General features: G+C 36.0%; 1 protein-coding gene across 1 annotated transcript in view; it reads left to right on the top strand.

Annotated features, from left to right (window-relative positions):
- The window catches only part of AP1G1 (adaptor related protein complex 1 subunit gamma 1), an 84,855-nt gene that overhangs the window by 38,754 nt on the left and 31,853 nt on the right, over positions 1-14,248 (top strand). Inside the window, exons 4-9 of the mRNA XM_061138884.1 lie at positions 3,102-3,243; positions 4,829-4,925; positions 6,050-6,126; positions 9,225-9,320; positions 9,771-9,851; positions 10,045-10,143. Of these exons, the coding sequence (XP_060994867.1) occupies positions 3,102-3,243; positions 4,829-4,925; positions 6,050-6,126; positions 9,225-9,320; positions 9,771-9,851; positions 10,045-10,143 (592 nt within the window). The remainder of the gene's footprint in view (positions 1-3,101; positions 3,244-4,828; positions 4,926-6,049; positions 6,127-9,224; positions 9,321-9,770; positions 9,852-10,044; positions 10,144-14,248) is intronic.

The following is a 14,248-nucleotide window of genomic DNA, read 5'->3' on the forward strand; positions in this document are numbered from 1 at the left end:
TCATTTAAATAGATTGACTTTGCAGCTTAATTTGGGAATATTTTGTTCTTTTTGGCCTTGAAATAAATATTAATAATGAAAATACTAAGTCACTTAATTTATTCAACAAACATTGATTGCATACCTGTTATATGCCAGGAGCTATTGTAAGTGCTGAGGATAGAGAATGAAAAAAGTGGGCAGAAATCTTTGGTGTCATGGAGGTTACATTCTAGATGTTTAACATGACTTTATACTCTTATTTTGGACAAGTCTCTGAAAGTTTCTTTAATTTTTGTTCTTACATGCTCTGCTGCCTTTATTACTCAAGCCTTTAATCACATGCTGATAATTTGGCAGTTCTGCCTAGCAGCAAGTTTTGAGCAAACTTAAGAATAGGTTTGTAGCTTGATAAAAATTGAAGAATGAGGCATATAGGCAAAGAAGGAATCTGGATGTGTAATGAGACCCAGCCAAGCCCCAAGTGAATTTAGGAGAGAGCTGCTCATAGTTGAGAATTGATCTGGTACTTCAGTTTAAGTTCAGTCAAAGGAGTTTGGATCATTCAGTTTTTTTAAATCTTTTAATGAATAGGTTTTTTGTTTATTTGTGAGGTTTCTTGCTTTTTGTTTGTATTATAGGGCATCAGAGTGTACTAGCAGTTTTTCTGTTTAATGATGGCATATTTACCTCATTGTTCATTGGTCCAGAAAAACTTTTAAGACATTAATGATCTTGGACTTAAATCTTTAAAAATCAGACACAGTATTTTAAGAGCTTGCATTATACAGATATTCTTAATCATTGAAAAATGAATGAAGAGCTAATGAAATTTTTGGGAACTAGAACCATAATTAAGTTAAACTTTATTAGTAATTTTTATTTTAAATATTCAAATTAGTAGAAAGTGTCAAACCTGACTGACACTTTCCTTTTGTTTCTTTTCCTTTCTTTGTTCTTCAGGAAAGATAAAAACCATTTATTGGTTCATTCAAAATTATCATTAATGAAACCTTTACAGTATTGACAGCAATACTTTTGTTATGAAATATAAGCTGTTTTCCAGAACAAAAACAATTCAGGGAGAAGAATGGCATTATTTTACACTTTTATAAATATCTTTAATATCTAACCTAATAGAATAGGTTAGATGCTTGTATTTGCTTCTGCATTCATTTTCTTATGTTTTGGTTGAAATATATGAAGATCTAGCCTTTCACGGATAATGTCGTTTGAAAAAGGAAGAGGGCTTTAATAACTTTTCAGATAACTATGGATAATCTTCCATGATACCATGCCAAACTCCACAAGTGGTAGTTTCATTAGGTTAGTGTAGAATCTGAAACCATATCAGTGAAGTTTGGTTTTCTGTTATATTGAAACCCATTCAGACAGTTTGACTCTTTTGCATAGTTTTTAAACATCATGCTTAAGGCATTTGGAGAAAATTGGTTCACTGAGTTCTAAAGTATTAATAGACTGTCAGGTTCATGATGGCAATACAAATATTCCAAAATTCTAGTTTTCACTTTGAAAGCTTAGGTTTATCATTGGCAACAAATATTGTCACTTGTTGCCCTTGAAGTGATAGGCTTACTTGGCTCTTCTTCCAGAAAATGTTTGCCAAATAACCACATCTTAATAATTATAATTGTTATTTTTCAAATAAAAATGATGTTCATTTTAAAAGCAGCTGGTTTGTAGTTTAGCTTGCAAATGAAACATACACAGGTGCTTTTCTCTGAGATTGTCACTTATTTCATTATGCATCAGAAGTACTTCATGCATACTTTCCATCTTGTCACACAGAATATTAAAAAATGTGCACTCAAGAGTCAAGGTATGAGGGAGTTCCTTGGTGGCCTAGTGCTTTAGGATTCTGGCCTTTCACTGAAGTGACCCAGGTTCAGTCCCTGATCAGGGAACTGAGATCCTACAAGCTGCATGGCATGGCTTAAAAAAGAAAAAAAGTCAAGGTATAATTAAGCTAGTCATTTTTACTGCTTTGTCATGAGTGACTGAACAGCAGACAACAACATGGGGAGTATTAAGTGAAACTCCCTCCCTCCCTTCCTTCTTTCACTGTAAGTGTGTGGCCGTGAATTCAGTGACTGGTAATACAGTTTGGTGCCTTTTCCCTGATTTGTGCCTTAGTTTTTCCCATTTGCACTATTAGTGCAAATGTCAATAAAGCTGACAAATAATGAGTTAGTATTGTGGAAGTAGTTTGTATCTCATGGATCCCCTGAAACAGTCCTGGGAACTTCCAGAGATTCTCTAATCACTGTTTGAGAACCACTGAACTGAAGGATTTTAAAATGCTCTTAAAGCTGGTAGAAGTAGCATAACTCAAACATAGGAATTTAGCTTCTGCATAGTAAGAGTTGATTATAATATATAAATGCACTTACTATTCAAACTTAAATACTTCAACTTTTCTTAAAATACTTCCTGGCTGGTTTAGAAATAATTTTGTGCAGTAATCAATGCCTGTTAGAATCTGTAGTACTAGATATTGAGCCTACTGTAACATCTACCTTAGTTTAAGATGGTTTAATAATAGCTGTTTTTTTAGTTATTGTTTTTCTTCTTTTGAATAAATTAAAAATTAATATCAAGGTTAATACTATATCATAAGATCAAAGATTTTAGAGTGTTTCTGTTGTGATGTTTGTCATCTTAAATGCTCTAGCAGTAGAGATTGTGTTTTCTAAATTTTTTTTTTAATATTTTGGTTAATATCTTACTTTTTTGTAGTTAGTAGTAGAGCATATTAAAATCTTAAAAGATACAGTTGTGCTTCATATTCTGTTGTTGCTAGTAAAGAAAGTTCTTCTGGCATCCCACAGATAGCATGTTGTACAGTTTCTGTTACCCGTGGTGTTTGGAAATGGTGGGTTGCAAACGTGTAGAACAAACTGTCAGTCAGTTTACTGTGTTGTAATTTGTATTCATAATAAGGTTAGAATAAGCATTTATTTTTTTTAATAAAAATTATCCTAATATTTTCCTTATGAGAGAAATCATGAATCATTCAGAGCTTTCTCGTTAGATTGCAAAGCTTCTTCATTGGGAGCATTGGGCAGGGCATATTCATTTCTGCCGCCTTCTTTCTTTTGCAGTGATCTCAATCATAGCACACAGTATGTACAAGGGCTAGCACTTTGTACCCTCGGCTGCATGGGGTCCTCAGAGATGTGCAGAGATCTTGCAGGAGAGGTAGAGAAACTCCTGAAAACCTCCAACTCTTACTTAAGAAAAAAGGTAACTTTCCATAAAACGGAATGTCTGTGTTTGGATTAGGGAGTATTATGGAGAGAAGGCACATTGTTCATTTTTGAAAGAACAAGCGATAATGTAACTTTCTCTGTGCATTAAATGTGTTTTAAATGACTGTATGTGAATCAGTTGTTCATAACAAAGTCTATTTTTTATACTAATTTTGGAGGTGATTTTTTTTTATTGCTATTTAACTCTCCAGTTGGTAAGTGATTATGAACACTTTAATTCTCTTAATTCCTCACTTTTCAAGAAAATTATTTATCAACAAATAGATGGCATACCTAATTACTTCCTAAGTTACCTGATTCTAACCAGTGTTAAACAAAGTGATAATGAACAGATGGTTACAAATTTATTTTAGTGCCCATGCCTTTGTATTGGGGCCTTTGAATCTTGGAAGTGCAGTTCCTTGGGACCTAGATAATTATTAGGAAATGATTTAGAACCTCCTTCCTAAAATTGGTATAACTAAGTGGAATAGTAATGGAAGACAGCAATCTTATTCTCTTATCTGCTTTTGTTAGTATAAATATTTTGTTATTTTATTGTGCTTGATTCTTAAAGCCTTCATAAACAAGCGGTATAAAATTTAGGAGTCTAGAAGTGAATGACATAAGATCATCTGATTGTCATTGACTATGCCTCTGCATTTAATGGTGTGAGACAAAGCTGTTAAAAGGGCCAAGCTGTTTTCCAGGATCATGTGCTGCTAATGATGGCTATAGGCCAAAGCCAGTCCTTTCTCTTAAAGAATGTGTGGGCTGCTCTTGTTTAGAAAGATTACATAAATATTAAAATATCCCTGCAGATTAGGAAAAAATTGTTTTCCTCAACTGTAGCTTGGGAAGAATTAGCTGAAATCTTTGCTTATTAATGTACCTAAATTACGATATTCAGTTCCAACAAGTAGTAGTTATGGTTCCTTTGCCGGGGTCGGGGGAGAGTAACTGAAATCAGTCTTTGAATGTCCTTTTCTTTCCTGTGAACAAGCTAGGGCCATCTTTTCTTTAGCAGAAACTGGCTAACAGAGAGACTTAACTAAGATACTAAATAGCTTTCAAATGATTTTCTTGATTTCAGTAGACGGTGAATGGAGAAAGTATAGGTATTATTAAAAGTAGCATCAGATTTAAAGCATCTGCAATATATGTATCTTTCACCTGCATAGTATTTTTATAAAACCTTTTGGTTTTCTTACTCAGAAGAACAATGATCACAGACAGAGTCTTTATTTTTTAACTTTGCAAAGCTGCAGATAAATTATATTTAGCACAGTTGGTAAGCTCGTGTTAACAGATGGTCTGGTTGGAAAAAGTTGTTGTCCACTTACTTGGTGATATATGACCAAAGAGACAGGTGAGTTAGAAGTTCTCGTTAATGCAGTAGTATAAACTGTGCAGCCCTAACCAATTAATAACTAAATAAATCTGATAATAATCAGATCTATAACTCCTTTGTTTTTCAGGTAGGTGAACTGGTTGACAAGGTTCTTTTGTCTGTAAGATTGGTTGTCCTGACTTTAATTGAAATAAATCTTCTTTTGTCCTTTTTATGTTTTTCTTTGCAGGCAGCACTTTGTGCTGTTCATGTCATCAGGAAGGTTCCTGAACTTATGGAGATGTTTTTACCAGCAACAAAAAATTTGTTGAATGAAAAGAACCATGGTAATGTGATTTGGATGCACTCAGGAAGTACTGAGGGAGAAGGGGAGAGAGAGAGTAGTTCAGGCAGTCTTGGCCTCTGTCTCGCACAGTGGACTCAGCTTTCTGCTGTGCTTGGACACCTTTTCCAGGAAGGGCCAATGGGTTGAATCTCTTCTACTCTCAAATCCTAGTTTTGTAATTAGAGATTGATTCCTTTATAGTAAGCTTATTTTTCATTTCTGGTCCCCTTTTATTGTATCAAAAATACTATATTAACTAAAACTCAGTGTAATTGCAGATGATCCTAGCCTTGATTTTCATGTGTGAAACCTTTTGACTTCTTGGCTTATTTCTTTACCTCTTTGCCATTGTAGTGTAAAATTTGTGAAACTCTTTGTAGGTTACTTGTAACAGGAATTTGTAATGGGTACTCAGATATATAAAACTTCTGAGGAATTAGATGGAATGTATGTGGCTGTTCTTTACTGAACATTTTATTCTTGTTTTGAATTTAATGAAACAAATTCTGAGTGAAGAAAATCCTTGTGTCCTAAATGCTAAGAGAAAAAAATGGTAACATGTATTTAATTTGATCAATGCAGTCCTCTGCCTAGAAGATTCAGAATATACTTGTTGAATAAATGAATGTCTAGGGCACATACTTGGTGTAAAGTATATGATTCTTTTCACTCACTCTTGAAAAAGCAAATTTACTTTGTTATTCATGACTATGTTTTGTCTGGAAATTTAAAACCTTAGTAAGATTTTTCTTCTTGAAATACCTTTCAAAAATCAGCTAAGAGCTTACTAAATCTGAAGCAGGTGATAGCCAGTTTATGTTGACTGAGCATGTCTTTATGACTATTCTCAAATGGAGAGGCTTGTGCATTGGATGTCATTTTTAAGCAATTATTTTGGCCACATAACTTTAGACTATTCTGATTTGACTGAGATCATCTGTGTTAAATCAGCAGGTATCTATTAATACCTTCTTTGTATTCACCTCAATGCTTAGATTCTTGGGAGATTAAAAAACAAAAGTAGCAGCTACCTTTTTGGAATTGACCTTCAGAACTGAAAGCCCTGTGCTATGAAGCTGAAGAATACAGCCTCATTTTTAGTTTTCATTGGCTCTTTTCTTTCAGGTGTCCTTCACACTTCTGTAGTCCTCCTCACAGAAATGTGTGAGCGAAGCCCAGACATGCTTGCACATTTCAGAAAGGTAGGTGCCATTCTTTATATCTAAGCCTCTCTTGACTGAAAATGATTTTCCTAAAGTACATGATTTTCTCACTTAGGAATTTTCTTTTGAAAGAAAGGTATGGAACTGAGTCAGGGACTTAACCAACCCTCCTGTGTGGTAGGAAGTCAGCTTTAGGCATGTAAGAACTGGCAGTAGTACAGTGTTTCCCCTTCATAATGGAAGTCTTCTCGTTGGCAGACACACGGATCTCTCAGTGCTTTATCTGCTGTTTTCACATTGAAGTTAGGAAATGTAATCTGAGGTTGAATTACAAGCAGGAATTGTGTGTGTGTGTGTGTGTGTGTGTGTGTGTTTAAGGCAGGTGATTTCTTGTTTTCTTTTCTCCCCCTTAGGTGAAAACGGCAAACCGAGATTTGACATTACTTTTACCTAACTTAGGGTCCCCCACTGTTCATTTTATGCTTTGGTGACTCCAGTGGTGGATGTCTCTAGGTTTCTGGAGTCCCTCCCTCCCTTTCTTAGAGCATTCTAGAATGGAAATTTTTGTTTTCTCCACTTACTTTCAGAAGGCACTAGTAAGCAGGACTCAGAGAAAGACTGTTTTTTGGGTAATTACATGCATTCAGTTCCTTTTATAGGATGCTGACCACTCCATATGTTGGGTTTACTTTGTACTTTAGATTTAACTAAGCTCTAATAGCAGCTCTTTGGTGGTGGTGGGGAGCTTTTTTCCCCCCTTAGATGGTCATGTCTTGATTAAATTATTATAAAATTAGTATGAGGCCCGTATCTGTCCCTAATGCTTGCTTTGTATGTTTTGTTCCTGTTGTCTGTTTGGAATCCTGCTGTATGTTAGAATGAAAAGGTAAGAATTAACCCTCATTTAGATGGTGCATGCTGGCATTAGGTCCTTAGTAGCTTTTGTGTCTCCATCCACAAGTGTGGCTTAAAAAAATATACTAATGCTGAATCTGTGCTTAATACTGTGTTATTTGTCATAGCATTTTTGGCTAACTCCTTAGTCCAAATTTTGTCTTGTCACTTAAACTCCTGACTCCACAGTCAGCCTTGGATTTCAGTTGCGGCCTTTCCTGATTTTTAAGCCTCCTTCTCTGCCTTTCCTTTATCTTCACCTGAGAAACTGAGCAGTTTCCCAGTGGCATTGGTGATGGCAGTCCAGATCAATTTGGAACCAAAACACCAAACACTGCTTCTTTTTGAAGTAGATAAACTTTAGAACCGTGTCTGGGTAACCTCATACTTTAAAAAGCTCAGTATGTACTTCTGAACTTTTAGTTCAGACTTAGAGCTTTAATTTCCTCCTGACTTGCACTCGATCTTGCCTTGAAGTTTTGGAATGTTAAAAGATTTTTGAGGTAGAGTGGGTGGGCATCAACTGATTTTCATGGCTGCAGCTTTTCCCTTTCTTTTTATTTTGTTTGTCTTGTCATCAGTTTTAGTAATTTGTTTTTTTGTCTGAAAAATAAAGCTTGGTTCCAAGAATTTGTATGCTGAACACTTAGAGATATTTGTGCTTTTTGTCCCAGGGTGCTCTTATGTGGTGTGAGCTTAGTAGATGAAGGAAAAAGAACTTTTCCGAAACAGAAACCCGATTTAAAAAAATAATGAAGGATGTGTGTAGTACAAAAAAGTAGACCATTGAGAAGTATGCAAGGCGAGCTACTTTTTAGTGCAGAGCTTGGTAACTAGATGGTCCCAGTTTTATTACATTCTAAAGCAGTTTATACAGTTATATTATTCTGACTTCTAACTGAATCTGTCCAGAGTTGACAGATTTAATGAGGATTCTGTTTAGAATTTACAGGTTATTGTAAGCTTAGATTTGTTTGAATCCTGGAGTTGCCCAAATTAGATTTTTGTTTAGGTGACTTACAGAGTGCTTAATTCTGAAGTGATATGGCCAAACCTATTCACACAGATGATGTTGTCTTATATTCAGCAGTAGACTTAGTGTTGTGTTTTGAGTGCATTCCTTGGGCCCAGCTTGGCTTTTGTTTCAGTCTTGATCCCCTTAGAGAGGAATCCAGATTCAATGAGCAAAAGATAATTGAGTTGCAGCAAAGTTGGGGCTGTTCTGATTGCCTCTGAGACAGATAAGATTCAGTTTGCTTTGGACGGTTCTTGATGTTAGGTGATTAGAGTTGTTTATATAGCTAAATTGAGTTTGTAGTTGGAGACTGGAGAGGTTCTTATTGTGGCAGACATTTTGAAATAGGGTTTTAATCTTAAATGATTGATCAATGAAGTGCAATAAATAATAGTATTTAAAGCATTTTTAAGTTCAACTTGGCAATAAAATTGCCTTTATTGTGTGTCATCACTCAGTCTAATGGACAGAGTTAAAAAAAGAAGGGCATTCTGACTGTAAGGAATGTATTGTTTCATTTGTAAGATAAGATAGGCAACAAATATATGATTAGGTGCTGAAATTAAATTTTACCAAAAATTGTATCCTATGAGTTAAGAATAGGACAGAAACAGCATTCGTGGCCTTTCTGTCTTCCTTAGGTGAAGGAGACAGTTTTTCATGTGTCTTTTCCACTTGGTCAGTGTTTGAGACGTGTATTCCCTGTTGTTTATTGGGAAAGGATATAACTAGACATATATTAAGAGGAGAGAGTTTTTTTTGTCTATTTGAGATAGTTTGTTTTAAAACTGTAATTTTCAGAAAATTACCAGAGTTTTGGATGTGGTAGCATTTTATACTCACATGTGTTGGATAGATTAAAAACTGAACATGTTTGTGCAACCTAGGTGTGTCAAGTCCCATAGAAGTCCCCATAGGCATCTGTTTTACTCGGTTCTCATAGGCTTTCTGACCTACTGTTATTTGTGGTATCTTTGCATTTATAAATCTGGAGTAAAAATGTCTGGTTTGGTTTTAATTCAGATAACGTACATACTCCTTTTTGAGTTCTGGGCCAGAATACTTCCAAGTTATGTCTATGAAACATCAACAGTATACAATTTTATTAGTAGAATTTGCTTGGACTCAGACTCTTGAATCTTTTTTTTCTAAGCCAAGTTAACCTCTGCCTATTCCTGAGAAATTCTTTGATGTTCACTGTTTTTTGATGCATCTCTCTTCCCTGCAGCTTGTGCCCCAATTAGTTCGTATTCTAAAGAACCTCATCATGTCCGGATATTCACCAGAACATGATGTTTCTGGGATCAGTGACCCCTTTTTGCAGGTGAGCTTGAAAGAAAGTTTAGGATAAATGATATATTTTGGAGTGAATTTTTCCTCCTTCTTATGTTTGTGTTGGGTAGTTTTGGTAGTTAATTGACTAAGCTGATTACACTAATAAATGAATAGTGACACAATTCTGTATTAGATTAATAGGATAAAATTATATTTGTAATAGTCAAATCATATACCACATAGAAACATGATTTTCCAATATGATATAGCTCTGCAGGTGGTGGTATCCTTTGACTGAAGTGTAGGTTGTCTAACAGCTTCATTAAGACATAGAACCATATATAACTGCTCTAAAGATCATGTTTAAAATTCTTCTGTTTTATTTTGACCATTTCTATTGGGATCTAAGACTTCATTTAAGTTATTTGAATTTCATATCAAGCAAAGTTCCTTTGTGCTAAACAGAATTTGTTGATGTTTGTCATGTTTTGCACATTAGGTACGAATTTTGCGGTTATTAAGAATTTTAGGACGAAATGATGATGACTCAAGTGAAGCTATGAATGATATATTAGCACAGGTGAGTAGAACAAAACTTGCATTTTTGTAAACACTCAGTATAGCAGGGAGCAGAATGATTGTGATTATATGAAGCAGTTTTTATTTGTGTTTTTTCATTGGTGGCTGGAAACAATCACAAAATGTCTCTTGTTACCTCTGGATGTTTTTTGGAAGCATTGTTTTGTCATGTAACACCTTCTGTGTCTTTTCAGGTTGCCACTAATACGGAGACTAGTAAAAATGTAGGAAATGCTATTCTTTATGAAACGGTTTTGACTATCATGGATATTAAGTCAGAGAGTGGACTGCGAGTAAGTTTTTAATCTTTACTCTAAACATTTTATTTTAAAATAATTGATTTGGACTTTGGAAATTAACTTTAGGAAAGAATGATGCAGAATGTATGTTTTGGTATCTGAAGTATCATTCTCTCCAATGAAGGATTAATATTGATTATAATAGAAATTGGAAGATTTTATGTATGGTTACATGTATGGACAATGTTGAATGAAGGAACCGTTTCAGAATAAGCTTTATTTGGAGCCATGATTTGAGTTGGGCTCATTCACTTCACACAAGACAACAACATATTTGAGTTAATTCATTTTTCTTAAATATTTATTTTTATTAAAAAAATGAACACATAAAGTAAAAAAATTCAATACAAAATGGTTTCAGTTCAGTTGCTCAGACATGTCCGACTCTGCGACGCCATGGACTGCAGCATGCCAGGCTTCCCTGTCCATCACCAACTCCCGGAGTTCACCCAAACCCATGTCCATTGAGCCGGTGATACCATCCAGCCATCTCATCCTCTGTCGTCCCCTTCTCCTCCTGCCTTCAATCTTTCCCAGCATCAAGGTCTTTTTCAAATGAGTCAGCTCTTCGCATCAGGTGGTCAAAGTATTGGAGTTTCAGCTTCAGCATCGGTCCTTCCAGTGAATATTCAGGACTGATTTCCTTTAGGATTGACTGGTTTGATCTCCCTTCTGTCCAAGGGACTCTCAGGAGTCTTTTCCAACACCACAGTTCAAAAGCATCAATTCTTTGGCGCTCAGCTTTCTTTATAGTCCAACTCTCCCATCCAAACGTGGCTACTGGAAAAACCATAGCTTTGACTAGACAGACCTTTGTTGGCAAAGTAATGTCTCTACTTTTTAATATGCTGTCTAGGTTGGTTATAGCTCTTCTTCCAAGGAGCAAGTAAGCATCTTTTAATTTCATGGCTACAGTCACCATCTGCAGTGATTTTGGAGCCCAGAAAAATAAAATCTCTCATTGTTTCCATCATTTTCGCACCTATTTGCCATGAAATAATGGGACCGGATGACATGATCTTGGTTTTTTGAATGTTGAGTTTTAAGCCAACTTTTTCACTCTCATTCACTTTCATCAAGAGGCTCTTTAGTTCTTCTTCACTTTCTGCCATAAGGGTTAGGGTATCTGAGATTATTGATATTTCTCCCAGCAGTCTTGATTCCAGCTTGTGCTTCATCTAGCCTGGCATTTCACATGTTATACTCTGCGTATAAGTTAAGTAAGCAGCGTGTCAATATACAGCCTTGATGTACTCCTTTCCCAGTTTGTAACCAGTCTGTTGTTCCATGTCCGGTTCTAACTGTTGCTTCTTGACCTGCATACAGATTTCTGAGGACACAGGTCAGGTGGTCTGGTATTCCCATCTCTTGAAGAATTTTCCACAGTTTGTTATGATCTACACAAAGGCTTTGACGTAATCAATAAAGCAGATGTTTTTCTGGAATTCTCTTGCTTTTTCTATGATCCAGCGGATGTTGGCAATTTGATCTCTGCTTCCTCTTCTTTTTCTAAATCCAGCTTGAACATCTGGAAGTTCACGGTTCATGTACTGTTGAAACCTGGCTTGGAGAATTTGAGCATTACTTTGCTAGCATGTGAGATGAGTGCAATTGTGCGGTAGTTTGAGCATTCTTTGGGATTGCCTTTCTTAGGGGTTTTAATGAAAACTGACCTTTTCCAGTCCTGTGGCCACTGCTGAGTTTTCCAAATTTGCTGGCATGTTGAGTGCAGCACTTTCACAGCATCATCTTGTAGGATCTGAAATAGCTCAACTGGAATTCTGTCAGCTCCACTAACTTTATAGTGATGCTTCCTAAAGCCCACTTGACTTCACATTCCAGGATGTCTGGCTCTAGGTGAGTGATCACACCACCGTGGTTATCTGGGTCATGAAGATCTTTTTTGTATAGTTCTTCTGTGTATTCTTGCCATGTCTTCTTAATATCTTCTGCATCTATTAGGTCCATACCATTTCTGGCCTTTATTGTGCCCATCTTTGCATTAAATGTTCCCTTGGTGTCTCTAAATTTCTTGAAGAAATCTCTAGTCTTTTCCATTCTGTTGTTTTCCTCTATTTCTTGGCACTGATCACTGAGGAAGGCTTTCTAATCTCTCCTTGCTGTTCTTTGGAACTCTTCATTCAGATGGGTATATCTTTCCTTTTCTCCTTTGCCTTTAGCTTCTCTTCTTTTCTCAGTTATTTGTAGGGCCTCCTCAGACAACCATTTTGCCTTTTTGCAATTCTTTTTCTTGGGGATGGTCTTGATCAATGCCTCCCGTTCAGTGTCACAAACCTTTGTCCATGGTTCTTCAGGCACTCTGTCTATCAGATCTAATCCCTTGAATCTGTTTGTCACTTCCGGTGTATAATTGTAAGGAATTTGATTTAGGTCATACCTGACTGATCTAGTGATTTTTCCCTACTTTCTTCAATTTAAGTCTGAATTTGACAATAAGGAGTTCATGATCTGAGCCACAGTCAGCTCCTGGGCTTGGTTTTGCTAACTGTGTAAGAGCTTCTTCATCTTCTGCTGCAAAGAATACAATCAATCAGATTTTGGTATTGACCATCTGGGGATGTCTGTGTGTAGAGTCTTCTCTTGTGTTGTTGGAAGAGGGTGTTTGCTATGACCAGTGTGTTCTCTTGGCAAAACTCTGTTCGCCTTTGCCCTGCTTCATTCTGTGCTCCAAGGCCAAATTTGCCTGTTACTCCAGGTATCTCTTGACTTCCTACTTTTGCATTCCAGTCAGCTATGATTAAAAAGACATCTTTTTTGGGTGTTAGTTCTAGAAGGTCTTGTAGGTCTTCATAGAACCATTCAGCTTCTTCAACATTACTGGTTGCGGCATAGACTTGGATTACTGTGGTATTGAATGGTTTGCCTTGGAAACAAACAGAGATCATTCTGTCATTTTTGAGATTGCACCCAAGCATTTCAGACTCTTTTTTGACTATGAGGGCTAGTACATTTCTTCTAAGGGATTCTGGTCCACAGTAGTAGATATAATGGTCATCTGAATTAAGTTCACCCGTTCTAGTCCATTTTAGTTCACTGATTCCTAAAATGTCAGTGTTCACTCTTGCCGTCTCCTGTTTGACCACTTCAAACAAAATGATATACAGGGAGGAAAATGTCTGTCTATTGATTTTATGTTTAGACTTAATTCTTCTAGTCGAAAGTATGGTTACCGTTTTCTAATATACTTTTTGGGATGATATTCTATCCATATTTAAACATATCTGTACGTATGTATTACTTATCTTCTCCACTTTTAAAACCTTTTTATTTAAAATAATTGTAGGCTTATAGAAAAGTTTCAAAAATATTTCCGAGTTCCCACAATACCATTCACTCAGCCTCCCCTAATGTTAACATCTTGTTTACCTATAGTGTAATTATCAAAACTAAGAAACCAATATTGGTTCAATACCATTAATTGAATTAGAGATTTTACTCAGACTTTACCAGTTTTTCTACTGATGTCCTTTTTCCTTTCCAGCGCCAATCCTTGATCCCATGTTGCATTTATTGTCATGTCTCCTTAGTCTCCTCCAATCTTGACATTTCCTTCGTCTTTCCTTGTCTTCTGTGACAGTTTTGAAGAGCACTGATCAGTTATTTTGCAGAGTATCCCTGAAGTTGACAGTCTGATATATTCTTATAATAATTAGTTTGAAATTATGCTTTTTTGGCAAGACTGCTCCAGAAGTGTTGTGCCCTTTACAGTTTCATATCTGGGGGTACATGCTCTCTATTTGTCTCATTACTGGTGATTTCACCCTTGATCTTTTGGTTAAGGTGCTGTCTGCTGTGTCTCTCTACTGTATAATTGTTATTTTCCCCTATGTAATTAAAAATATTTTGGAGGAAACACTTTTGACACTATGCAGATACCCTGTTCTCAGACTTTTGCCAACCAATTTTAGTATCCATCTGAGGATCTTGTCTTTAACAGGTTTTTGGGTGGTGCTCTAATGATACCTTTCTGTTCCCCTCATTTTTTCTTCTTTAAATAATTGGAATTCTTCTGTAAGAAAGAACCCTCCCTCAAGTGTTTATTCATTCTTTCAACCATTTATTAATAATCGCTAATGCA

Source organism: Dama dama, chromosome 4 (assembly GCF_033118175.1).
Source record: "Dama dama isolate Ldn47 chromosome 4, ASM3311817v1, whole genome shotgun sequence".
Classification (NCBI taxonomy): domain Eukaryota; kingdom Metazoa; phylum Chordata; class Mammalia; order Artiodactyla; family Cervidae; genus Dama; species Dama dama.